Source organism: Chenopodium album, chromosome 26, assembly GCF_948465745.1.
Source record: "Chenopodium album chromosome 26, dcCheAlbu1.1, whole genome shotgun sequence".
Lineage (NCBI taxonomy): Eukaryota > Viridiplantae > Streptophyta > Magnoliopsida > Caryophyllales > Amaranthaceae > Chenopodium > Chenopodium album.
In genome coordinates, this window is record NC_137859.1 from 5,863,402 (window position 1) to 5,889,648 (window position 26,247).

The 26,247-nt window shown below is 33.5% G+C and overlaps 6 protein-coding genes across 6 annotated transcripts; 2 read left to right on the plus strand and 4 right to left on the minus strand.

The window, feature by feature from the left end:
- LOC145616697 (GDSL esterase/lipase 4-like) lies at positions 1–2,614 on the minus strand. Its single transcript, XM_081671447.1, has 5 exons — positions 2,371–2,614; positions 2,075–2,196; positions 856–1,089; positions 356–608; positions 1–233 (listed from the first exon to the last, which is right to left on the minus strand). Exons 1-5 carry the CDS (start codon positions 2,612–2,614, stop codon positions 1–3), a joined length of 1,086 nt encoding a protein of 361 aa, XP_081527573.1.
- Positions 2,615–4,298: 1,684 nt separating this feature from the next.
- Positions 4,299–7,784, minus strand: LOC145617917 (GDSL lipase-like). Its single transcript, XM_081672685.1, has 5 exons — positions 7,428–7,784; positions 7,196–7,317; positions 5,398–5,640; positions 4,938–5,196; positions 4,299–4,826 (listed from the first exon to the last, which is right to left on the minus strand). The coding sequence occupies exons 1-5, from the start codon at positions 7,693–7,695 to the stop codon at positions 4,594–4,596; spliced, it is 1,125 nt and encodes a 374-aa protein (XP_081528811.1). The 5' UTR covers positions 7,696–7,784; the 3' UTR covers positions 4,299–4,593.
- Positions 7,785–10,608: 2,824 nt separating this feature from the next.
- On the minus strand, positions 10,609–15,143 carry LOC145618443 (GDSL lipase-like). Its single transcript, XM_081673212.1, has 6 exons — positions 15,074–15,143; positions 12,410–12,574; positions 12,124–12,248; positions 11,781–12,014; positions 11,206–11,458; positions 10,609–10,929 (listed from the first exon to the last, which is right to left on the minus strand). The coding sequence occupies exons 1-6, from the start codon at positions 15,141–15,143 to the stop codon at positions 10,697–10,699; spliced, it is 1,080 nt and encodes a 359-aa protein (XP_081529338.1). The 3' UTR covers positions 10,609–10,696.
- LOC145618444 (uncharacterized) lies at positions 13,845–14,666 on the plus strand. Its single transcript, XM_081673213.1, has one exon. The coding sequence runs from the start codon at positions 13,951–13,953 to the stop codon at positions 14,386–14,388; it is 438 nt and encodes a 145-aa protein (XP_081529339.1). The 5' UTR covers positions 13,845–13,950; the 3' UTR covers positions 14,389–14,666.
- A 4,361-nt stretch (positions 15,144–19,504) lies between the features above and the next one.
- Positions 19,505–23,555, plus strand: LOC145618442 (ABSCISIC ACID-INSENSITIVE 5-like protein 5). Its single transcript, XM_081673211.1, has 5 exons — positions 19,505–19,637; positions 19,950–21,446; positions 22,881–22,952; positions 23,040–23,069; positions 23,215–23,555. The coding sequence occupies exons 2-5, from the start codon at positions 20,145–20,147 to the stop codon at positions 23,287–23,289; spliced, it is 1,479 nt and encodes a 492-aa protein (XP_081529337.1). The 5' UTR covers positions 19,505–19,637; positions 19,950–20,144; the 3' UTR covers positions 23,290–23,555.
- Positions 23,556–24,240: 685 nt separating this feature from the next.
- On the minus strand, positions 24,241–25,973 carry LOC145616698 (GDSL esterase/lipase 5-like). Its single transcript, XM_081671448.1, has 5 exons — positions 25,733–25,973; positions 25,399–25,520; positions 25,070–25,300; positions 24,651–24,900; positions 24,241–24,473 (listed from the first exon to the last, which is right to left on the minus strand). Exons 1-5 carry the CDS (start codon positions 25,971–25,973, stop codon positions 24,241–24,243), a joined length of 1,077 nt encoding a protein of 358 aa, XP_081527574.1.
- Between the last annotated feature and the right edge of the window lie 274 nt (positions 25,974–26,247).

Sequence of the window (26,247 nt, forward strand, 5' to 3'; positions counted from 1 at the left end):
TCAACTCATAGCCAAGAAATTCTGCAAGTTATAAGGAGCAACAACATTGGGTCCTCCCAACCAAAATTCACTCGCGAATTGCTCATTAGCTCTATCGGTAGTATGCCCTGCATCGAACCATAAGTAGTCGGCTGGATTGCTACAAATTGAGAAGCTATGCCCTTCCTTCTGGCAAGTGAAGCCACCGTTGAAGGGTCCACTCCCACAACATGCTGTTTCACTTTCCTTGAAACCTATCATCCATAATTTAGGTGATGAATTATAAAAGTAAATCCTAAAATATCTATGCATATTATAGTTACAATGTTACATATACGGGACGTGTGATAAAAAGGAAATTGAAACATAGACGTACCAAATCTATTGCCATTTAAGACACGGATGTGTAAGGAAGTGTGGAAGTCATAGATTGTGTACTTGAACCCTGGTAACCGGTATTGCAATCGGTTTGCTAGTGCAGCGAATTCAGCATTGTACATTCTGGCTAGCTCTAATGGTTCCTCGAGACAACTTCCATCATAGTGTAGCATAGACTTCATTGATGGCATGCACCCAATTGGTCCTACGTTTTGGAATGCAAACTTCCTTCCTCCTTGGCTGTAGATTGTCTATATAATCAAGGACATACATAGATAACATCGTTAGTTAATTATTCAGAATGATTATTCCGGTGTTATTTTGTAAGACTAATATGAATATAGATTATGTTTGACTGAACCACGTTAAAATCTTGTATACGTTACATATTTTATTATTATCTTCTTACCCAATGTTGCACACATAATCAATTGAATGTGAAGCTAACCCTTTAAATCACAACATACTAAAGTAGAGATTAGATTTAAGATATCTTACGTAAATGTGATTGGTAAGGTTACCAAGTATCTGGTTCACGTAGTCTCTCTTCAAATAAGGGGAGAGGGGGAATCCTTCCTTATTCGTCTCGAAAAGGCTAAATAAGTCATTTCCTCCGATGTTAAACAAGTAAACTGCTTTGGATATTATCTTATTGGCTTCAAATTCTCCAACTTGCAGTTTCAATCTATGAAACATCTGGTTAAAGTAGTACATTTGCCTCGCCAAATTTATCTAAAATAAGACCAAATTAAACAGTTTTGATCAGTATAAAAAAAAAAGTATGAACAAAATGATTCAAATCAAAATCTTGCTACTCAAATACTCAATAATGTCAAATGGTACTCTATGTTGAGATTATTGAAATGTACTACGAAGTATATACTATATAGTAACGACGACAGATGAACTTATTGAACTTTTGTCAAGTTACATGTACTTTACTCAAAAAAGGAACTGCTAAGAATTGGAAGGTCTTATTCTCTTTAACTTTGACTCTTCAAAGTTAAGAAAATTTTGTTAATAACTACCCATTAAAGCACGTGTTTTGAAAACAACTACCTATTAAATTTTTTTTTTAAAAGAACTACCACAAAGATGTAAAAAGTTTAACTAGCACTACCACTTCAACAATTTTGGCTAAAATATCCGGTATTTGGGTCTCACTTTTTATCACTTTTTACCTTTATGAAGGGTAACTTAGTCAATTTAGATGATGATTTTATGAGGTAAAGGTAAAAAGTAGAACCTACATGCCGAATATTCTAGTTGGAATTATTAAAGTGGTAGTGCTACTTAAACTTTTTACAAATTTGTGGTAGTTCTTTTTTTAAAAAAATTTAATAGGTAGTTGTTTTCAAAACACGCACTTTACTTGGTAGTTTTTGACAAAATTTCCCAAAGTTAATAATTTTTATGAAATAAATTTCCTTATCTGAGATCCTCAATCTTAATCACTAGACCAAAACTTCATTTATCACTTTATAGAGCTCATTACATCGAGCTCATTGCCAAATTATAACAACGAACATAACATTTCAAGGCTCAATTAAACAGAAATGAACTAAGGGAGGGATATTAATGAAATATCAATTTTTTTTCAAGGAATTGATATATTTACTCATTTTCTATATAAAATTTCACTGCCCAAAAGTTAATTAGAAAATTATACAAAAAGTAAATTTAACAAATAAAAATAAGAAAAAAAAAATAATAATACCGTTCCAGGACGAGTTTCAACCAGCACACAAGCACTTGCAGATGCAAAATTAATTCCTTGGGTAAAGTCCTCAAGCCCTGGTAACAAATATGGCCGCAAGAATGGCAAACCCACGTATTGTGCTGCCGTAACATACCCACATACACGGGTAAATATATTGATCAATGGAAATCAGTCGAATCACAGAGTTTATTTTAATTAGATAACAGTATTTGTATATCCTAGTGATCAAATAATTGAATAATCGATTAAACAAAATACATTGAACAAATTTTAATGGTAGCAATATAACATACCTAAGAAATCTGGGATAACACGACCATCACTATACCTCCCAGCAGGTTTCTTGAAGTAAGTCTTACCATAAGGCCAAAACTCGGCACCGGCTCCCTCGACACCGTTGTACAAGGTCATACCGCCATCGTAGAGCGAATCGCCGAACACGAATAAGGGAGTCTTGTCTTGGGCACTTGAGGTGGTAAAGAGTAGAGTTGAACATAGCGCCAATGTTAGCAATATGCTCCTTGTTCTTCTTCCCATTAAAAAAAGTCAAAGTGTTTAATTTTGTGCATCAAATATTTAAGACCAGCTTTATTTGTTTTATATTTTTTTGGTTAAATTTGGAGTGCAAATTGGGTGTGAAATATTGGATGATACAGAGTTTGATTAAATGAAAGCACGTTAGTGATTAATTATTAGACGTGGAATGCATTCTACCGTACTATGTGCGCTCCATTTTTTATTCATAAAACACCATATATTATGATTAATGATTTTCAATTAATGATTTGGGAGTTTCATGTTTAACACTTTAACGGTAGATTATAAAGAGTAATTTTATTTTAAGGTTGATATTAATGGCCATTTTTCCGTGAAAAAAGTATTAGCATTGACTATTAATTCGTTTATTATCATCAATTTGTAACTAATTATACAAACAAAATAATAATGTATAAGAAAAATTCTATATGGTAACATTGAAGACCAATGTACAACATGTAAATAGAATGCTTGAAACATATATGGACTGTTTCAAGCATTCTTTTTTCTTATATTTTTTTTCCAAATAAAAAAAAAAAAAAAAAAAAAAAAAGAATGCTTGAAACAGTCCATATATGTTACATTTACCACATTGGCTAAACACTAAACCAGTTACTATCTGTGTTTATTGGCTAAACAATATGAATATTTTAGATTGTTTACTTCAATAATATGAATAGCTTAATGGTGTGATCAGATGGTTGACATTGAATCATTGATTTAATTATAGCTATTATGGAGTACAATACATCACTAGATTATATCATCTGTGAATTTAGCAGAAGAAGTCAATCAAGTGCTCTAACCCTTTTTTTAAAAAAAATTAACTAATAAAATAACTACAAGTACTATGTAAATCATTTACAATTTAAATTTGACACTATCCATAGAACTTTTGTACAAAGTACACTTTATATGATATTGTTGGGTATGTCTTAATAACATTTTATAATTTACACTATTAAATTCTTATAAACATAAGGGTAATAATTTTTTTTTAATATAAAAAAAAAGCTATCATGGCAACTGAAAGAACAGATTCAACTTTCAAGCTTTGAGTTGGGGAAGCAATCAAAATATATAAACATCCATTGGATAAAAAAAAAATGTATATATATATATATAAACATCCTCCTCAAAATAATGAGCATCTAGTATAAGAAAACAAAATGCTTAAATAATGCATAGTTTTTTTCAAAAAAAAATTGTCATATAGGCTGATAGTCTGGTACCCATCATCATCCATGTGACAAGATAATCAAGGTTTATAATTGATCTGATTCGCTCTACCAAATCTAATAATCTATATTCTCCTCATATTATTTTTTTTTTTTTTTTTAAAAAAAAAAAAAAAAAAAAAAAAAACACACACACACACACATTACTGTATCTAGTAAAAGTTTGCTGGTTCTCACATGCTGTTTGATCTTATTGGGCCTGAAGGCCTGCTTATTGAGTGCTGCGAGAATTCGTGTCATTGGGCCAGAATAACAGCTATAAGCCCAAAATATTTTGTTACTCAGACTGATAAGCCTCATTATCCAGTCTAAACTCGAGAATAAAGGTTTATGTTAAGCCATTAAATCCCATTGTAGTATTAATCACTTAATTACAAATTATAGTGTTGCAAGATTCAATAATGCTCAACTCTTGTAATAAGTCAAAACTAAAGATAAAAAGAATCTTTGTAGAAAAAATAATTGGATTCCATTTGGAATTACTAGTCATATTGTCTTCCTAAGACCTCATGACAAAAAAATGACACAATTTTACATGCCCTTTACAATTGTTGGACTATTTTCATACTTTCCCTAAGCACTCAATCTACAATCGGTATAATAATAACATTTACGAAGTAATACAAACAGCAATGTGACAACTTTTTTCGCACATGCTACAAGTAGTATATATGTCACTATTATAATCGAATGACACCTTTGTTTCATCAATTGGCTACGAGCAATGTGTGAAGTTTCAATTCAACTCATGGCCAATAAACTCTTCAAGTTGTAAGGAGCTACAACGTCGAGTCCTCCCGACCACATTTCACTTGCAAATTGCTCGTTAGCTTTTTCGGTAGGATGACCGGCATCAAACCAGAAATAATCGGGTGGATTACTACAAGCTGAGAAGCTGTGCTCCGTCTTCTGGCAAGTGAAGTCACCGTTGTACATTCCACTTCCACAACATGCTGTTACACTTTCTTTAAAACCTATCATACATAATTGATATGAAGAATGTATTAAATTAACATTATAGTCACGCATACTATTTTAGAACGTCTTTTTGTTGTTGCTAGAAGGGAATCAAAACATAAACGTACCATAACTATAAGCATTGAGGACACGGAGGTCTACAGCAGTGTAGAAGTCGTATATTGAGTATTTGAACCCTGGTAATCGTTTTTGCAATTTGTTAACCAGTTTGGCAAATGCAGCGTTATGCATCCTAGCTAGCTCATCTAGATCAGCTAAACAGCTCTTTTCGGGTCGTAGCATACAAAGAGTCTTCATTGAGGGGAAGTGCCCTAGAGGACCAATGTTAGGAAATGCAAATTTCCGTGCTCCTTTGTTGTAAAGTGTCTAAAGCATAGACAAAAACAGTCAATTATTAGTTATATTGATACAACTAGAGATTTCATTCTATTTTCCAAAGTATTATGCAATGTTACAGTATTAAGTTATTAACCCTGTTGTTCTGTTCTTATAACATCTGTTTTGTAAGTTAAAATAAGTCGAGTAACAAAAGTTTTATTATAAGAAAGAAGGATGAGGAGTTCTTACATAAATGTGGGTGGTGAGTTCACTGAGTATGAGATTAACGTAAGCTTTCTTCGACTGAGGATTGAGAGGAAGCTGTGGAAGGTTAGTCTTATTAGGCTCGAAAATGCTAAAATAGTCATTTCCTCCGATGTCAATCAAGTAGACTGCTTTAGATAACAGCTTGTTGCCCTCTGATTCTCCAACTTGCTGTTTCAATTTTCGAACCATTTGAACAAAGTAGTACATTTGCAACGCCAAATTAATCTGGCAGGTGAAAAAAGAAGAAAAAAAAAACTGTGAGACAAGGTATGAACATTCAAGTTATATTATAATTGAACAAAGGAAATGTAGCTTTAGCTGAGATTATTGCATTGCATTTCATAAAATAGAAGATCTAAATTAAAGTTGCCCCTAAACTGATACATCCCATACTTGGTAATAGCAGAAGTGTATCGGCTATATCCTCTGTAAGTAACTCATATACACTCATGATGTACACATAAGTACATAACACATGTGTGTTCATTTAACGGGCAACTTATTCTATCACCAATTGGTTGAGATGAAAGTGGTTAAACTCTCTAGTTACTCAAGTAAGGATGCCTAAACGTATACAAGTACTTGTATTTCCATTTATTACTGAGTACTTGTAAGTAATACTCCTTCGTTCTCACATTATAAGGTTCACTAAATATCGAGACCAAACATTGACATTTGATTGCTCTTAATAACATGTTGATATACATAATCCACTATGATGATAGTACCAATAACAGCTTCATTTCCCAAACTTGTCCTACAGCATTTGGCCATTGATTTGATCTTCAACAATTCATCTTGGGTGTCATATATCATAGCTATTCATGCTCACCAACTGTTTAATAAAATGTTGAAGGATTAGAAGTTTAGAACCACATTCAAGGTAAGTAAGTGCCTCCTCCCTTCTTCAAGTCCCTAAACATCTAAATTAAAATATTATAGCCATGTGATCGACATCGATCCCATCCCCTAGGCCTCTTTCATTCCTTCATCAAGGGTATTCTGCTATTTTTGAAGACTCCAATGATGTTCTGCATCTTGTTCCAATAAATTTGCCAACTCCAAGGCACATTGTGTTTTTCATTTGTCCTAAGTTAAGGTTTCCAGAGCAAAAACAGGATAGCCAAAAATTCAGCCTCATACAAACACATCACATACATTAAAGCCGCAACAAGAACACCCATGAACTCAGCATTGATCGAACCCATTTGCACATACTAAAGCAGCTAACAACAGCAAAAAGAATAGCTATGAACTCAGCCCATTCAAATCCCTCACACCTATTGAAGCTGCAAACCAGACCAAAAACAATAGCCATCTACTCAGCCTTTATTGAATCCCTTGCATCTATTGAAGCCGCAAACAGTACAAGACCAAAAACAATAGCCATCAACTCAGCCTTAATTGAATAATCAAATATCCAGAATTTGCGATCCGAGGTTGTTTTGCTTGGATCTTGTTAGTCTCATCCGCTCATCTCAATTTCTCGCCAACACAATTGTATCAAACTAAGAGATCAACTCCAATAATCCCAATTGATTAATCGCCCACTTTTTCTCTCTTCCAAAAAAACAATTCAATTCTGATTTACTACCCCTAATCATTAACCCTAACTCTTCATAATTCTATAAACATGTTTTCAAAGTAATACCAATCACAATTTCGCTTAATAATCATGGCGCCGCCATAGATTATGAAACGGAGGGAGTATCAATTTATATTTCCGTACTCAATTTCAAAAAACAGGATCAATTTTTCCTTCAAAATAAAAGGAAATTACCTTTCCAGGACGAGTTTCAACCAGCACACAAGCACTAGCAGCAGCAAAACTGGTTCCTTTGGTATAATCATCAAACCCTGGTTGTAAAAACGGCTGCAGATGCGGCCACCCCGCGTATTCAGCTGGCCAAAACAAGTACCATAAACATATAATTCATCGACTAATCAAACAACAAATACTTCGTATATAACAACTCGTCTACAAAATTATTAAGTTGATTCGAAATAAGTACCTAAGAAATCCGGGATGACACGCCCATCACAATACCTCCCAGCAGGCTTTTTAAAGTAAGTCCGACCATAAGGCCAGAATTCGGCACCATCTCCCGCAACACCGGTGTACAAAGTCATACCGGCGTCAAATAGCGAATCGCCGAACACGTATAAGAGATTCTTGTCATTCTTGTTCTCGGCATTGCAAGTAGTAAGGGATACAAAGAGTAGTGTTGCATATAGTGTAGGCAATATGTTACTACTTCTTGTTGTTGTTGTTGTTGCCATGAAGAATGTCAAGGTTGCTAACTTTGCGCATGAAAACCAACTTGTATTGTTATATTTGTTGACAATGGTTGGTAAGTTAAGGATTAAAGGTGTAAAAGAATTGGCTATTGAGGGCACGTTTATGCTTTATTAGAGACGTGGGAATGTGGATTGGTGTGCGACAACTGCATTACAAGAGGTAAAAGTGGTGCAACTTGTGGCATGGCGGAGGGACCCCCCCGCATAATTAAAGTGATTAGCGAGTCTTTTAATACATAATTTGGCTTAATTAATTCAAGTGGGGAATACATGTGTGAATACTTGAGGATGTCAGGTAATTGAATCTGGTTAGCTGTCTTTTTAAACCTATGAAATATGTTTGTCCGTTACTAGTCTTGGGTCTTGTTGGACGATGTTGGCTGATTCACTTTGCTTGTTTGCTCGTTCGAGGCTAACTGTTTTATTTATTTATTTTTTTTTTTAAAATGAGTACTAATAATATAAGTTTGTCTATTGTTATGGTCTTATTTGATAATACTAATTGGTTCACTTCGCTTGTTTGAGTTCACGTCCCCCAAGTCTTTTTTGAGTGTTTATCTAATTACTAATGTTACCATGTCCATTATTGTTAAATTATGGTCTTATTTGACACAATGTTCTACTTTCACTTCTCTTGTAATCTTGTTTGATTTACGTCCTCCAAGTCTTTAATTTGAGTGTTTGGCTAATTTACTAATGTTACCATATTTTCATAGTGTTTCATTTTCCACGAGAAAGTGATTAAACGTCGGTTACCAAAGAAGACAAATATGTTATATTCAACAACAAAAGAATATATTAGATGATTAGTTAAGGATGTAGGGAATAATTAACTCATATAATGAACAATTAGTAAGGATGGGAGAAATAATTAACTCATATAATAGAAGATTAGTTAAGGATGAAGTACATAATTAATTTATAGTAGGTGCAAATCAAATAATCTAACACCCATCATATTCATGGCTATATATTGTAATCTCTTATTCTAAAAAATGGTTTAGTTTGATACATCTTGTTTAACAAACCAACTTTTAAATGTGGTATAAAACTATGTGATATATTAAAATATATACTTCGTGTGATGTATATCATGTAAAATCTTATCAAATTGTTGTGATGTGTAGTTTTAAGATATATGTTCGACTAATACTTTTTAATACATATTAATGTATTAAATAGATTAATAATTAGAGTTTTACATTTTTAAAACAATAAAAAACTAACAAACAAAAAAACATCTATAACTATCATAGGTAAGTGAATCATTAGCTTCTATGTAGTACCACTTAGGTTGTCGGATAAAATCACATGCTTGTTTCAATCTTTGATATTACGAAACAAATAACTTATATTATTCCCTCCTTAAAATAATGAATATTAAGATAAATTAATTGATCAAAGTGCTAGAATACTGTAGAACAACAACCAATTTCATAATGATCGTCATCATCCATGTGCAAAAAATTAAGTTAATATGATTTGATTAAGTAATATTTTGACAGTCTAGACACAAATCCGAGCATGTGTAGACGAATACATTTAGCTGGCAAAAAATACGAAGAATGAGTCAAAAGGTAGGGCCAAATATTTTAGAAATTTATAAGGATTAGCTTATTAATTTTGTTTTTGGTACAGATTTTGTCTTTTACAAGTAATATTTTTCTTTTGGGAAACTTCTTCTCTATTATATCACCTTTGACTTCCTATGTTAATGCTAATTATGATTTGTGATTATGAAAAACTGAAAAGTACTCGTATTCAATTGTACACGCAAATTAGTAAGAGGATGTCAATTTATTTCTGGTGAGAAACTTTCGTAAGGATAAGAAAAGGACATACGCTATATATCCAAATTGAATCGAGGCGAAACAATAAAGCGTGTAGATATAATATACATGTATATATTGTACAATGGATTGTTGTTTTATGACGTGCATGTTATGGGTCTAGTTCTCTTGTACAAAGTACACAAATAAATTTGCTATTGTCCAAATAAATGATTGTCTTATGTTTTTATGCATGTTTAATTTTGATTTAAGAAGTGGCTTCTATAACAAGGTTAAAGTGTCTAAATTATGTGTAATCGTTGTTGATGATAATAAACTTGCTGGCGTGTTGCTAAATCTTTGTAGACTAATTTACAGACCATGATAAGAGAAGAAGAAAGAGTGGACTCCTACAAATTATATGACCTTTTTTCTCAAATCGAAGGGATTTTTCATATATACATCACATGTGTTATTATGATTTATGTTCTTCCATGTCGTTGCTTGTTTGCTTGTGTTTGTTGTCCATATGAATTATTTCACTTGGTGAATTGTTAACTTGATAATTTGTGGTGAATTAGCTTAGTGTTATTGTTCTTGGTTGAATGTCTTGGACTTGATCGTAGTGTTTGATATACTACTCAGTCCTTAACGTCGTGCATTTGATTTTCTAACGTGTAGAGCTAATAAATATCATGATTGATTGAATTAGCTATGAATTGTACATGTGTTTATTTATTTTGAATTGATAGTCGCCTAGTTGAATCATTAAATTGTAACTTGTGAAGTCATAAGTATATATGTAATCATTGTCAAAATAAAAAAAAAATAAAAAAAAAAAGAGAGTATATACGTAGTAGGTCTTAAGTTCAATACTTAGCTTATTACATTATACTACGTAGGTAGTATGACACTACATAGCACCGTATTATTTATGTAGATTTTTGTTTTTTTGAAAGGGTATTATTTATGTAAATTACTAGCTAGATTATTAGTTTTGCTAAATCCATATTTCTATCAATAATGGCTTATTGATACCAGCATATTGGCCCATAACTGTTGTTGGACTTAAGAATTACAAGTCCTTGTACAGTTGTACCTTGAAATAATTGCAAAATTGTAAATTATGGCTTAATCCATTTTACAATTATTTTAGCACTAACTTTTATAAGAAGTTTGTAAGATTATCACAAGATTATTTGTACGAAGTTTAATCAGCCCATGGCAAACAAAGTCCTTAAATTATAAGGAGCTACAGTGTTGTATCCTCCACTCCAGAATTCTCTTGCTAATTGCCGGCAAGCTTTATGAGTAGGGTGCCAAGCATCATACCACAAATAATCTTTCACTTTGTAGCATACTGAGAAGGTCATTGATTTATTCTGGCAACTATACTCACCATTGAACACTCCACTTCCACAGCACGCTGTTTCGGTTTCCTTGAAACCTATAGTTGATCTCAATTTTCAATCAATGTGATTAAAAGACGAGGAATTATAAATCCAACTTATATAGTGTACGTGTTTACTCGATCAATTTGATATTATTGAAAAAGTTCATTTTTTCACTAGTTGGGTTACTTTAATTTAATTTGACATGAATTGAACTGAATTTACACATTGTGTTGGACCTATCACTTTTTCATGCATAAAGGCTTTTCATTACATTGTCGTAATCATGAACTATTAAATAAATTAGAAAGGAAGGAATAAATTATACGTACCATATACGTTGCCATATAAGACACGATGGTGTAATGCGGTGTAGAAATCGTAAATTGTGTAATTAAATCCTGGTAATTTGCTTTGCAATGTGTTGGCTTTGGCAGCAAATGCAGCATTGTGCATCTTGGCTAGCTCTAGCGGCTCCTCCGCACAAGTTCCATTAAATCCTAGCGTATATTTCATTGATGGCATGCATCCAATAGGACCAATGTTTTGGAATGCAAATTTTCTTCCTCCTTTTTTGTAGATGGTCTAAATCAACAATGATAGCATGAAAATTTGATTAGTTTGGAAAGGTATCATCTTTGATATAGAGAATCCCATATTCCAACAACTATGTGCTCAAATTATTGGAGTACAATATATTTCGCCACCCATTTAAAATTAATAGTCATTGATAGAGTATAAAACATATTACTGTGCCTTAACCATCAGTTTAACCTTTTGGTTTTAGTCCTTTAACAGTCAAATATGCTATTTTAGTTTGTCACATACTCACAGTAAGTGTAAATATTTTATTTCCATATATATTAATTGAATTAAGTGACAGATCGAGAGAGGATAAAAATATTACTTTGATGTGGATTGTGAGGTTGCCAAGTATTTGTTTCGTGTAGAGACTCTTCTCAAGAGAGGAAAGCGGACGTTTTTGGCGATTCATTTGGAGAAGAGTAACATAATCATTTTTGCCAATGTCAAATAAATAGACTGCTTTGGATAACACCTTATTAGCATCGGATTTCCCAACTTGCTTGGTCAAATTTCGCACCATTTCAACAAAATAGTCCAATTGCATCTTCAAATTTATCTATATAAATCAAAAACCCCAATTAATCAATATAAAACCCCAATTGATCAATCAAACCATAAAAAATAGCTTCTGCATTAACTTGTTACGAGTAAAATTAGGTAAATACCGCCTTAGGACAATTTTCGACAAGTACACAAGCACTAGTAGAAGCGAAATTTATTCCATTGGTGTAGTTTTTATTCCCTGGTAGTAAATATGGTCTTGGCATATATGGCAAACCCGCAAATTGAGCTGCCAAAATCATGTGCAACAACAACAACAAATAGGACCAGAAATATAAATAAATTAATATACATGACATTTTAATATGCTAAATTGAATGTAAACAACATACACATACGACACCCAAAAGGGTATATTTGTCTGTAATTATGAGACGGAAGAGCAATTACCTATAAAATCTGGGATATTGAGGCCATTAGAGTACCTCCCCGCAGGATGCTTAAAGTAACTTTCGCCATAAGGCCAATACCTTGCTCCGGCTTCACTATCGCCGGTATACAAAGACATACCATTGTCGTAGAGCGAATCGCCAAAGACGAAGAAGGGAGTCTTGTCTTGTGCGGCAAAAGAGATGGCAGGGTAAACAAAGAGTAGAGTTGCACATAGCTCTAATAATGCAAATTTAACACACAAGTTTCTCACTGTTTGTGCCATGTAATATAAATGAATGTTCTTCTGTGCACCAAAATCAGCTCTTTTTGTTCCTTTGAAACTTTCGGGAGAATAGAGGTGTGCTAAATACTATGACCTTTAATTTGGGCAGGCTTGGTTTGTTAGTCAAAAAAATTGAAGTGTTATTTTTTACCAAGTCCTTGTATATGTCATATTGTGATTTGTGATATTTAAAGGATCAAGTACAAGTTAGAACAAAATATTTTTTAAACATTATATTTTTAACTTTATGAGACGAGAAATTAATACTCTAGATGCAAAGAACGTTAAAATTTATTAAAGGATCTTGCAAAAATGGTAGCATTATCTTCTAAATTGGAAATTGAAGATTATATATGTAAATAACCACTCTTAAAACACCCTATTAAGAAGTAATCATCATTTTTTTTTTACGATATATTAAAATATGACCTTTAAATAAATATATAAAAAAAAAAGTCAGATTTCACCACATGTTAAGGGCCTGTTCATATTTACTGAATTGAGCTTAACTGAACTGAACTGAACTGATTAGAGCTGAACTGAACTGAACTGAACTGAATTGAGCTGAAATGAATATTTTATGTGAGAGGGAAATTAAGAGCTGAACTGAACTGAACTGAACTGAACTGATTGAAACTGAACTGAACTGATTGGAGCTGAACTGAACTGAAATTAAGTAAATGTGAACAGGCCCTAAGTCTTAAGTTTTAACTAAAAGTTCCAATTTTTAAAATAAAGACACCGATTATGTTCCAAAATTTGCTCGTTTTAGTCCTTTAAATTCGATTTAAGGTCACAATTGGAAAAAAATATATAACCTTCGTTTTAAATTATTTGCAACAATTTAATCATTGCAAATAATACGAAACATAATAGGTACGTAGTATTAAAAATGCCTCATTTTACATGCTACTAACATTCTACAATATTTATTTTTTTAACGGTAATATTATTAATAAAAATCGTGAGGGTTGGGCTTCGGTCAAGGTCCTTCTACTCTTTTTTTTTTGCTAATATTCTAACAATTACATCAACTTACTTAATACACAAAATGAGACATTATTTTTAAAAATACTCCGATATAAATGTTGTATATTATTTAACGACGAATCACAAGTCATGACATAAAAATACGACAAATATTCCTCCGCTAAAAGAAAAAATCCCAATCAAAACCGAACGGCTAGACCACAAAACCCAGAGCAAAAAAATCAGTGTTGCCTTCAAAAAACCAGAGCGACTCATTCATCTAAGAGAAAGAAACAGAGCACCAAAAATGGGAGTGGTTATCATCGACGGAACAACAGTCAGATCCTTCGTAGCAGACGAACCCCAATTCAACAAAAGCGTCGACAAAACATTCGCAACCTTCGACCTCAACGGCGACGGCACCCTCTCTCGTTCCGAGCTCCGAAAGGCCTTCGAATCGATGCGACTCATCGAAACCCACTTCGGCGTCGACTCCGGCGGCCCAACTCCGGCGCAATTGACTACCCTTTATGACTCAATCTTCGAAAAGTTTGATATTGATCACAGTGGGACTGTTGATATTGAGGAATTTCGATCTGAAATGAAGAAGATTATGCTTGCTATTGCTGATGGTTTGGGTGAATGTCCTATTCAAATGGCTCTTGAAGGTGGGAGTGAGAATTTGTTGCAGAAAGCTGCTGATCTTGAGGCTACTAAGCTGAAGGAAGCTGGGAAATCGGCTTAGTTTTCTGGGTTTTGGGAATAATGTGATGGGAATGGTGTTTTGAAGGGTTGCACGCTAGGTGTTTGTGTTAATGCCTGAATGAGTATATATTGTTGTTTAGGTTTTACTTTTTCTGGGTTAATTCGTTTGTTGTGTTTTGTTTAATGTTTTGTGTTTATCTGTGCAAATGAGATGTTTGTCAAGTGTGTATGTTTGTGTAATTCACTTATTTGGTTACATAATAAGTGCCTCTAATAAAGTTGTACTTAGATTAGTAAAGTTTTAATTTTTTTTTTCCCAATAAGTTCCTAGTGCATGTGTGTATATCCAGTTTAATTGACATAGAATATACTATTAGTCTATTAGCCATAGATGGATACAGCTTGAATCGATTTAAATACTCTCATGGTCTATAATGCTAAGAACCTAAGCACTATCGCACCACACTATGTACACGTTCATAAGAATCATAACAAGTTTGGATACATATACGTCATGCCTAATTCACTTAAAATGATGAGTATTCGATGAAAGAAAATAGGTTTTTTAAGCGAAATAAAGTGATTAACTACAAATATGTCAATGCTCTTTTAAGTTAAGATAGTAGTTTTTGTCAATGCTTTTTAAGCTAAGGTGGTAGTATTGAAACATCTTCATTTAAAAAGGGGAGCTGTCAAAGAAAGCAATTAAGGGTTTGTTTGTAGACTCTTGGCATTAGAAAGAAAGGGCAAGGTGATCCATGGAATGAGGGACATTAAGATAATAAGAGGGATCATCATATAAAAAAGATTTGCAACAAAAGAATTGAGAAAGATTTTTTTTTGAAAGATAGTGCGCATGAAATTGGTAAAACAACTACTATGTAGTTTCTTAATGCTTTTGTTGTATTTAACTTAAATCATATTTGAAAAGCGAAAGATGCTTTTTAGGGCCTGTTCACATTTACTTAATTTCAGTTCAGTTCATTTCAGTTCAACTCTAATTAGTTCAGTTCAGTTCAGTTCAGTTCAGTTCCAATCAGTTCAGTTCAGTTCAGTTCAGCTCTTAATTTCCCTCTCACATAAAATATTCATTTCAGCTCAATTCAGTTCAGTTCAGTTCAGTTCAGTTCCAATCAGTTCAGTTCAGTTCAGCTCCAATCAGTTCAGTTCAGTTCAGTTCAACTCAATTCAGTAAATATGAATAGGCTCTTAGTTGTATGTATTTTACATATAATATATTTTAACGTGGACATAATTTTGAAGGGTAAAAAATTGAGAACAGTCGTGGAGGTAACAGAACGAAGTCTATAAACGGTCAACTTTTTAAACCTTATTTACTAATCACGTCTAAGCATAACCAATCCAAAATCTAGGTAATGAAATTTTCAAATTTTATATAGGCCAGATTTGGTCCTATTATGGACCGGTGAACAGTCGTATCTATATTTGGGCTGATTTGTATTAATATCGCTTGGCCTTTTTTATACGTAGTATGAGCAAACCGGGTACCCGGTCAAAATTTTAGGACCCGGATTTGGAATTGGTTGGAACCGGGTCCTAAAATTCGGAACTGGAATTGGAATTAGTTTAACCGGGTCCTAAATTTTAGGAATTGGAATTGGAACCACCGGGTACCGGTTCCGGTTCCGGGTACCCACTTATGTATGTAATTGTTAAAATATAATACAAATTATAATTCTTATTTTAGTTAGTATCATTATTAGTGTTTAATACTTATATTTATATATGCATTAAGCTATTTGTATTCATGTTAGGTATTAATAATACTTTTTTTATTGTACAAATTAGATACATTTAACATATTTTTATTATTTAAAATTTATTTAGTTTAGGATATATTGGATAACCGGGTACCCAACCGGTTCCGGGTCCAAAAAGTTGAGAATTGGAATTGGTTATAACCGGGTCCTTAATTTATTACCCGGAATTGGAACCACCGGGTCCAATCTCGATTCCGGACCCGCCGGTTCCGGTTCCAATTTCGGGTACCCGGAATTTTTGCTCACTAGTAATAGCTACAATGCTACACTAGCTAGCTAATAAAGAGGTCCTTTGAGTTGACTATCCTAAGGTACGGAATACCAATCTAATTATCTAAGCCATTGTGTACTTGTGTTAAATATTACTCAGATCTTGTTTTTATAACGGCTAAGAATTACTTGTTTCTAACGGATTGCTAATCTGACGAATAGTGATGGGCCACTACCAGGTATAGTTCATATCAAGGTACGAAAACAGTATAAAAATCAATAATAACAGTATAATTAAAAAACAATACGATTTTTTCTTTTCCTCTTTCTTCTTCGAAAATCTCATTGGGACAATAATAGTATAAAATAAAAAATAACTGTATATTTAGCAATAATAACAATATAAACAAAAACAAAAAAAGTACTCCGTACTTGATATGGACCATACCAGGTATGAACCTATACTTACTCCTAATCTGACTATTGCATTTATAAAAAAAAATTAAATAAATAAATAAATAATTCTATTCATAAAATTATAATGGGGCATTTGGTTCGCAGAATGGTATAGGTTTAGAACATGAATAGTGTTAAGGTGGTATCGGGTTGGAATTTGATACTTAATATCATGTGTTTGGTTCAATTCTGGAATAGAATATCACCCCCTTAATTTCATGTATTTGATACCTAAGGGAATGGAATGAGCCAAACCCACCTCCCCCCCAAGGTTTCTATACCTCATGGGTTTGAGGTATGGGTTTAAAATTCATATTTTTGACAACCAAACATAAAGTATGGGTTTTGGTCATTCTAAACCCATACCTCATACCTATAATCCGCGAACCAAACGCCCTTTAACTAGGTTGATCCTCTCTTCGTACATACTCTCTTTCATATAAAAATGTTCTATTTATAAAATTTTAGTTAATAAGTTGATCCTATCTTCAATAATCAAAGAACTTTTTTTTTTTTTTTTTTTTTTTTTTTTTTTTTTTTTTTTTTTTTTAGGAATATAATGATTGAACATAGACTATATTGTTGTTGTAAAGTATAGATATGTAAAAATAAATAAATAAATTTATTTAATGGAGTCTTATTAGATCCGTCTTAATGAGTGTATATTCAACATATGAATTTTCATTTTTTTTTTTATGTATATAATTTCAAATGTTTGATAATAATTAAATGTTTCTCATATATTAAAGTGAAGAGAAGAGTTGTCAAAAAAAAAAAAAAAGTAAAGAGAAGAGAACATATCTTAACTAAGAAACTTTAATACGAAGTATATAATTCTCCAACCATCAAAGAAAAAACTTTGATTTTAGACAACTAGAGTTATTTTAAAATATCATAAAACTAAAGTAATTCAATATATTGCCTATACTAAAATATATTCCCCATCTCTAAATGATTTCCTTTCCCTTTATATCAATATCTCAATAATGAACCCTACTTGTTCATTACCCCTTTGGGTTGAAATTTCTCAATGTATATTAAGTCCAAACTAATTCAAACAAAATTTGAACTAATTAGGTTTGTTTAGTTTGGACTTTAAGTCAAATAACTTGCGCCCTTCAATGCCACATTGCCACACCACACACGAGATATAATAATAACAAAAATAGTACAATACTAAAAATAGAATATGCAATTAAAATAGTATTATTAGTACAACCCATACTCTTCGTTCCACTCCCTCCTCCATTCCCTATGCAAATAAGTCATACCCTTTCGATCATGGAAATATTAATAATGTAAAAAGCCTTTCTCATCTAATACAATAATAATTATAATAATAATTTGAGCAATAATTTTATTCTTCTACGTTTTTCATCCACAAATTTTGTTGTTGACCTTCCTTTTTAAGTATTTAGTCGTTCTTAACTCTATTTAATCGGGTTTTCACTTCCCCAAATCTCCTAAGCCATAACTCTAGGAAGCAAGTAAAAACAAAACATCGTAAACTAAGCTAAGACAAGTAAAATAAAACTAATTGAATAGAGTTTGTAGCCATTAACTTTAAGATGACCTAAGTATCAACATTGAATATATTAATTATTCATTTTAATTTGTTTAAAACGAATTGTAGCAAAGCTCATTACGTTCCTACTTGATAAAATGAGTCAAAACTCCAAAAGTATAAATCTAAACATTACGTATGAGATAAAAAAATATAGGATATAGATAAAGATTAGGATTGGATAGAACTAAAATAAAGATTGTATGGAAACTTAAGATTGATCTTAGCCTTGTGTATCTTCCCTTATTACTGTAATAATTGGTCTTTGTGTATGGAAACTTAAGATTGTTTGTGTATCTTTCCTTATTATTGTAGTAATTGATAGATCTTTATGTATGGAAACTTAAGATTGTTCTTAACCTTGTGTATCCCCTTTTACTATAATAATTGATCTTTATGCATGGAAACCTAAGATTGTTCTTAGCCTTGTGTATCTTCCCTTACTATAGTCTCCATTTCAATATCTTAGGTAGGATAAGATTCATTTCAATCTTAGCCCTATTTCTATCCCTTAAAACAAACAGGTTATTTCTCTTATCCTTTTCTCCTTACATTAATATAGTCCGAACTTAGTTGTCACATTACATGAACATTAGCAGAGTTACAGGGCCGATTAAGAGAAGTAATCATGATGACGGGAATATATAATAAAAAAAACACTAAAACGGCCGTGTAGAATAGATCTGATAAACACACCCAATGAGGAAAGTGGAAGAAAAAGTATGAATAAAAACAAACAATCAATAAAATGATCAAAGCAAAGCAAAATAGTAGTGCTGGACTGGTGCTACTCTAACTGTTCCCCCCTCGGCGCATCTTAGCTCACATAACCCCACCAACTAACTACCCATAAAAATTATTTATTAATTAAAAATTTAATCCAAAAAATAAAAAATTAATTTTAAAAAAAAAGAAAGCGTGAGACAATGGCCAGGCCTGATCCATCGACTTTAGGTAATGCAACGTGGACGGCTAAGATTTATTCCATGTCGCAGAATATGATTGGTTGAAATCACATCAACGGTTTCCACTCTCTTCAGAGTCGCATCATTCTCTCCTACTACACTATTATTGGTCCACGTACCCCCCCTCAAAATGGGGCCCACTTTATTAAAAAATTAAGGGATAAAAATGGACCAAAGACTCTTCCCCTTATTAAAGAGTAGAGAGAGAAACAAACCAAATTAGAGAGAGAATTTTTTTTTTTTTGTTGTTCTTAAATTTTGAGTGAATTGCTAGACAGCCGACACTTGTCCTTAATTAAAAACTTTCCCACTGGTAAATAAAAATTCTTTTTTTTTTTTTTTAATTTTTTTGTTGTTTCATTTTTTTGGAAGTTTAGTCATCTAATTATTCAACCCTTTTTTAGTTTTGGATAATTGATTTGCTATTTTGGAATTTTGGGTTTTTTTTTGGGTTTTGATCAGTGGGTGTTTAGTGATTTGAGTTGATGATTGGTGGATTGAAATGATGTGATGAATAAGATGAGATCTTTGTTGAAAAACCCTGAATTTTTTTGGGTTTTTTTTAGTGTTTTTTTTTTTTTTTTTTTCTTTGTAATGTCATTGATTATTGGTTGTCATTTTGCAGGTTGTGGTTGAAAGGATTGTCGGAATTGAAGCGGGGTTTACTAGTAAGGATTTGATTTTGTGCAATTTTTATTGTTGTTATTGGTATTTTATAGTGGTAATTTTGGTGTTTAAAGTTGGTTAGATTTGTGGAAAATAGTGGAATTTGTTTAGGGTGTTTTAGTTTGATAGTTGGAATATTGAAAATAGGTGAAAAATGGGGAGTAATAGTAATATGAACTTTGGTAAGAGTTTTGGAAATGAAGCAGCAGGTGATGGGAGTGCTGGTGGAAGTGGTAGACCACCAGGGTCTGGGTTAGGGTCAGGGAATTTCGGGTTAGCGAGGCAGCTATCGATTTATTCGTTGACATTCGACGAATTTCAGAACACATTAGGAGGGATGGGGAAGGATTTTGGGTCTATGAATATGGATGAACTGTTAAAGAACATTTGGAGTGCTGAGGAAACACAATGTATGACAACAGGAGCAGGGGCAGCAGCCGCGGCTGCTGCAGCTGCTGCTGTTGCTGTAGGGAGTAGTGGTCAGGATGGGGGGAATTCAGGTGGGTATTTGCAGAGGCAGGGGTCATTGACACTACCTAGGACGCTTAGTCAGAAGACGGTTGATGAGGTTTGGAAGGATATCGCGAAAGAGTTTAATGGAACTAAGGATGGGGGAGGTGGATCTAATGTAGCACAGAATCAGAGACAGCAGACACTAGGGGAGATCACTTTGGAGGAGTTCTTGGTGAGAGCTGGGGTTGTAAGGGAAGGTACAGAAGTGCTCACGAAACCTAATAATGCTAACGCTGCTGCTGTTGCTGCTGCTGGAATGTTTGCGGATTTCTCAAGGTCTAATAATAACAATAGTAATAATAATAATACTAATACTGGTTTTGGGATTAATTTTCAACAACCTGGCCGGGGTGTTGAACTGATGGGTAATCGTTTAGCGGACAATAATCATCAGATGTCCTTGCAATCAGCTAACTTGCCATTGAATGTTAATGGAGTACGGACATCACAACAACAACCAACACCAGTGCAGCTGTCCCAGCAGTCACAGCAACAACAACAGCAGCAGCACCTGCAGCAGCAACAGCCACTATTTCCGAAACAGCCTGCTGTTTCATATGCATCTGCGATGACTCTACCCAGTAATGCTCAGCTAGGTAATACAGGATTGAGGGGTGGTATTGTAGGATTAGCTGATCCAGGGATGAACAACAACTTGGTCAGTGGTGCTGCTCAACAGGGTGGTGCAGGGATGGGTATGGTTGGGTTGGGAGGAGGTGGAGCAATTGGTGTTCCTGCCGGATCTCCTGCAGCTTTGTCATCTGATGGGCTTGGAAGGAGTAATGGAGATTCATCTTCTGTTTCACCAGTTCCGTACATGTTTAATGGTGGTGGTCTTAGGGGGAGAAAAGGAATCCATGCAGTTGATAAAGTCGTTGAAAGGAGGCAGAGGCGAATGATAAAAAATAGAGAATCTGCTGCAAGGTCCCGAGCACGGAAACAGGTTTTGCATATATTCCTTTTCTTCTTGTTCTATTGTCAATTTTATGGTTCTATTTTGTGGGTGGAGGGTTGACTATATGTTTTGTTTGCTTGGTTGTTTATCTTTTTGTTTTTTGTGGTGTATGTTGTATTTTATCATTGCAGGACATGCATAATATGGCTAATTGGCTGTAATTTGCAAGCATGTTGCATTTATCACATAGTCCAAAGTTGTATACTGCTATCAGATATTGATGATGAATGGAGTTTGAATTGAGATGTTCATATATTATTATTTGGCTCTTTTGGTTGAAACATATGAGAAATGACCATGGTACTAATGTGGTACTAGTGATAATTTATTTGCATAGTCTTTGCACACCTTGGTCTTATTGCTCTGTCATGAAAGTCTGTAATAACTTCAAGTATGGTCAGCGTCAGTCTTGGCACCTGACAAAGTGCGATGAATGCTTTTCTGAATCAAAACACAAATGCTGGATTATAGTTCATGTTGGTGAACCTCTATGTAATCACATGATTTGTATTACTTACCTAAGACATTATAAAGCTTCTTCCTCCCGAAGGAGAATAGAGCCTGGAGGGAAATAGAAATATAATTGAATTGTGAAAGTAAAATAACAGACAAAAATATAGAGAACAATAGATCAGATAGAGGTAAGAGTAAACAGGGGAAAACAATAGATCAGATAGAGGTAAGAGTAGACAGGGGAAGTTAATGTTACGTTGAAATGCCAGTAAATTAGTTCTGAATGACATGGACATGAATGCTAGCTTGATGCTGTCACAGATGCTATGCATGGTCCTTTATACTATGTATTAATGTGGCAACTTAATTTGTTGATTTCAGAGATCAGTTAGTATCACTTTCCTATCTCGAGTTTTTTAATAGCTGGAAGTATATTGGGACTTGAAAGTAAGGTATTTCATGTGTAGTTTCTATCTTGTGTAAAATAGTTGAGACCTTATGAGTAAAGCGTCCTCTGATATAGACAGAACATCTTGTCCTAATTTTTAATTTTTGTTTCCACTGATGAAAAGGGGGAGGGGGACATTTTGTTGTGGTCCATTTGAAACCTTAAACATACTTGAAATGCAATGATTAATTGCTGGTGCTGTTGTAATATACAGTAGTTAGCCTATTTTCCTTTAATGATACTCTTCCTTATAATTAAACATACTTGAAATGGTTTTTGTTTTTTTAAAAAAGTGCAATTGAAATGTAATAACAGATTGTTGTCGCCGTTGTGATATCTGGCATGCACCTTTCCCCTCATTTCTCTACAGCTAATCATATTTTGTTCTTCAATAATGCAAGTATGAGATGCCATAGACACTGAAGACTATAAAATCTACTTGTAGTAGTTTGTCATTGTTTCATGTCTTTGCCTTTTTCTGTACATGTCTCATTTACACTGCTGTCTGATTTCTTCTTTAGGCCTATACAATGGAGCTGGAGCAGGAAGTTGAGAAATTGAAAGAGGAGAATCTAGAGTTACGGAAGAAACAGGTGCGTTTATAAAACTTTTGGCTGAAACTTAATTCTTGCTTTGAACCATGATCTATGCGGCTAACTTGATTGCTCTTCTGACTGCAGGCGGAAATTATGGAACAGCAGAAAAATCAGGTACACTGTTTGTTTTATCTACTAGTTATTTGGTTCCTGCGAGTCTTAGTGTTCTTTATCTTGAGCTATAGGGTATGCATTTAAGTAGTGTTGAGTCGTTAACAAGATGAGTTAAGCTGATTATGATATTGTTGCTGTGAAACAGGTGATGGAGATGATGAACAATGCACAAACTGGTTCTCGGAAAAAGCTCAGGAGAACACAAACAGGGCCGTGGTGAAAAACTGGCGCAATACTTACAGTAGGTTTTTTCTTTTGTAAATATTTTCGTGGGAGTGGATGCTTTTCTGTTATTGGATAGCTGAGGATTGTATTGTAGGTTAAAAGCTTCCAAATCTATAGTTTCCTTGCTTCTAAACATCAGTATTTGTAGGAAAGAAGTGTGACATGTGATCCATATAAACCTGTTGGGATATGTAGTTTTAGGGCATGTCCAATTCTCAACATCTTTTTTTTATGCTTTTAGATTTTCTACACTTTGTTCAACCTGATTTTCGTAGCTTAGAATTATGCTGTTGGCATGTCGTTTCGCTAAATCAAAGCAAAATTTATTGTAAATTGCATCTCTGATGGGCATTTTTCATCAACATCAATCAGACTTCCATTTATTAGTCGTTCTTTTATGAGAATCTAATACTTCTTACTATGAAACTACTGTTTTAATACCCACTTAACTTGGGAACTCATGTTTTTTTAATGTCATTTTAAATCCATTTTGTGCCCATTGAGAATATATGGTTAATAATTACTACGAAGTATTTCGTTTTATTTTTTTTTTTGGTTTTTTCTTTTGGTTGCAAGATACACAATATTATGACTTTTGTGTATTAGACTGTTTGATTTCCAATACGTGATCATATCTCTTTGCATTGAACAATTGTAATCTAATCTTAGTATCTTACTTGTTCTGGTCTTTGTATAATGCGATCATACACGAAATCTTTGTTGGGTAACATTGATTATTCTGAACAAAAGCAACAAGCGTTTAATAAAAACATCAAACCAAGCTCAAAATATGTGATTATGTACGAAATCTTTGCTGTATAACATCAATTATGCTGAACAAAAGCAACAAGCGTTTATTACAAACTTCACACCAATTAAGCTCAAAATACACGTAGTTTACAATTTTGACTGTTTTACGCATTGCTTTCTTTCATTCTATCTGATTTTAGGGTAAGTAGAAGAGTTCCTTGATGCTGTGTGATCCATATGAATGTAGATTCCACATCTCATCAGCTAATTGCTCGTATACTTTCTCAGTGAAATGGGTTGAATCCCAGAAAACATAATCATTTACATTTTCGCACAATTCAAACTCTTTAACTAGCCTTGCTCCACCACAGCTCCATATCCCTCTAAACTTGCCTGTTCCACAACAAGCCGTCTTCACCTCCTTGAACCCTGCTCATCATAATAAAACACTAGTGAATCTGCAAGGCCGTATTTTCACATTTTATAAGCAGAAAGTCAGCTCATTATAATTGCATGAAAAGAACATGGCCTGCAGTATTATAGGTTTTGTTTCGGGTTTGTAATATGGGTGTGCAAATTATCTGAAAGTTGGGAGGATGAACATACCGTATTTTGAAGGGTAGTCAATTCTTTGTTGTGCATAAGTAAAGAAGTCATACAGTGAATATTTGAACCCTGATAGCTTCATCTTTAGCTCTTCAAGAACATGGAAAAGAGCTTTGTTATGCAGCATGGCATACTCTGAAGGCTCTGTGTTGCAGTCTCCATCTGCGTTTGATATTCTAGACACCGGGACACAGCCTATCTTTGGCACATTGAGGAATGCAAATTTTCTGCCTCCTGTATTGTAGATTTCCTGCCAAACCAACAGAAATCTTTATAATGCTACAAACTTACATGTACAATAATACAGCTTTATCTTGGTGTTTGTTCGGTACCATTGCCTAAATTTTAGTTGATTCCGAACAATTGGATTGATCAGCAATGAGTATATATTGTGATCAATCTTAAGAGAGAAAACTTACCTTGATAACAGAAGTGATGTTACCAATTACCATGTCAACGTATTCGGATTTGGTGTAAGTAGTCAAAATTGAGGAATTGGTTAAGAATAAGGAAAGGTAGTCATTTGCTCCAATGCTAAACAAGTAGACTGCACTTGTTAACCTCTTCTTAGCTTCAACTTCACCAAATTTGTCTCTAAACAACTCCGCGACCTCCTTGTAGTTTTTCAACTGCATATGGAAATCAATAACCTGCAAATTGATATAGACTCCCATTATATTATAACTCGAATCAAATAATGGTAGACTTACAGGATCACTGAATAGGTCGGACTCTGTAAGAGACATACTAGGCCTTGGTTAGTTTCCGGGAGTGCACCAGCTGCGGCTGATGCAAAGTTGACTCCGTCGTAAAAATGATGCTTGCCCGGTTGGAGAAATGGCGGTATCAATGGAAGATTGGCATGTTCCGCTGATCATGATTACAATATAATATAAGATGCTCAACAAACTAGTATATTTATACAAGTAACACAACTAATTGAAATTTCTAGCATTAAGAGAACACATAAACTTAAGTACAATATGTCGATAAAAAGCACATAAACTTAAGTTAAAAATAAACACAGTACGTATTATGTGATATGATCAGATTATAATAAGATGATGTTGAAATAGGCATACCTATAAAATCACTAATAATACGACCATCAGAGAAACGCCCTGTAGGAAAATGGAAGAAAGTAATGCCATAAGGCCATATATTGGCTTGAACGAATGTTGAAGTGTTAATATAATTGTTGTTTCCAGCATCTAATATCGAGTCCCCAAATATGAATAAAGGGCTTTTTGCTAATGTTGGGACAATTAGCAAAGAAGCTAGGATAAATATTGAGAGAAACTGAAAATTTATTCTCTTTTCCATTGTTTGATCAAATTGTCTTAGCTTTCTAGTATGTTTGTTACGTGTTATATATCGATCAATTTATAGATTAATATGTTAATGATCAAAGTTCGGTCTTGGTGACTGAGGAAAAAAAAAGTCGGAAGAACAAAAAACTAATAAAAGAATGGATAGATTACATTATTTGTCCTAATTAAGTATATAATTAATACAAAATGTTGTATTCATAGTTGATTTCAAGGATATAATATACTAGTCTATTGGTACTGAAAATGCTCAAGTCTATGCTCAATTG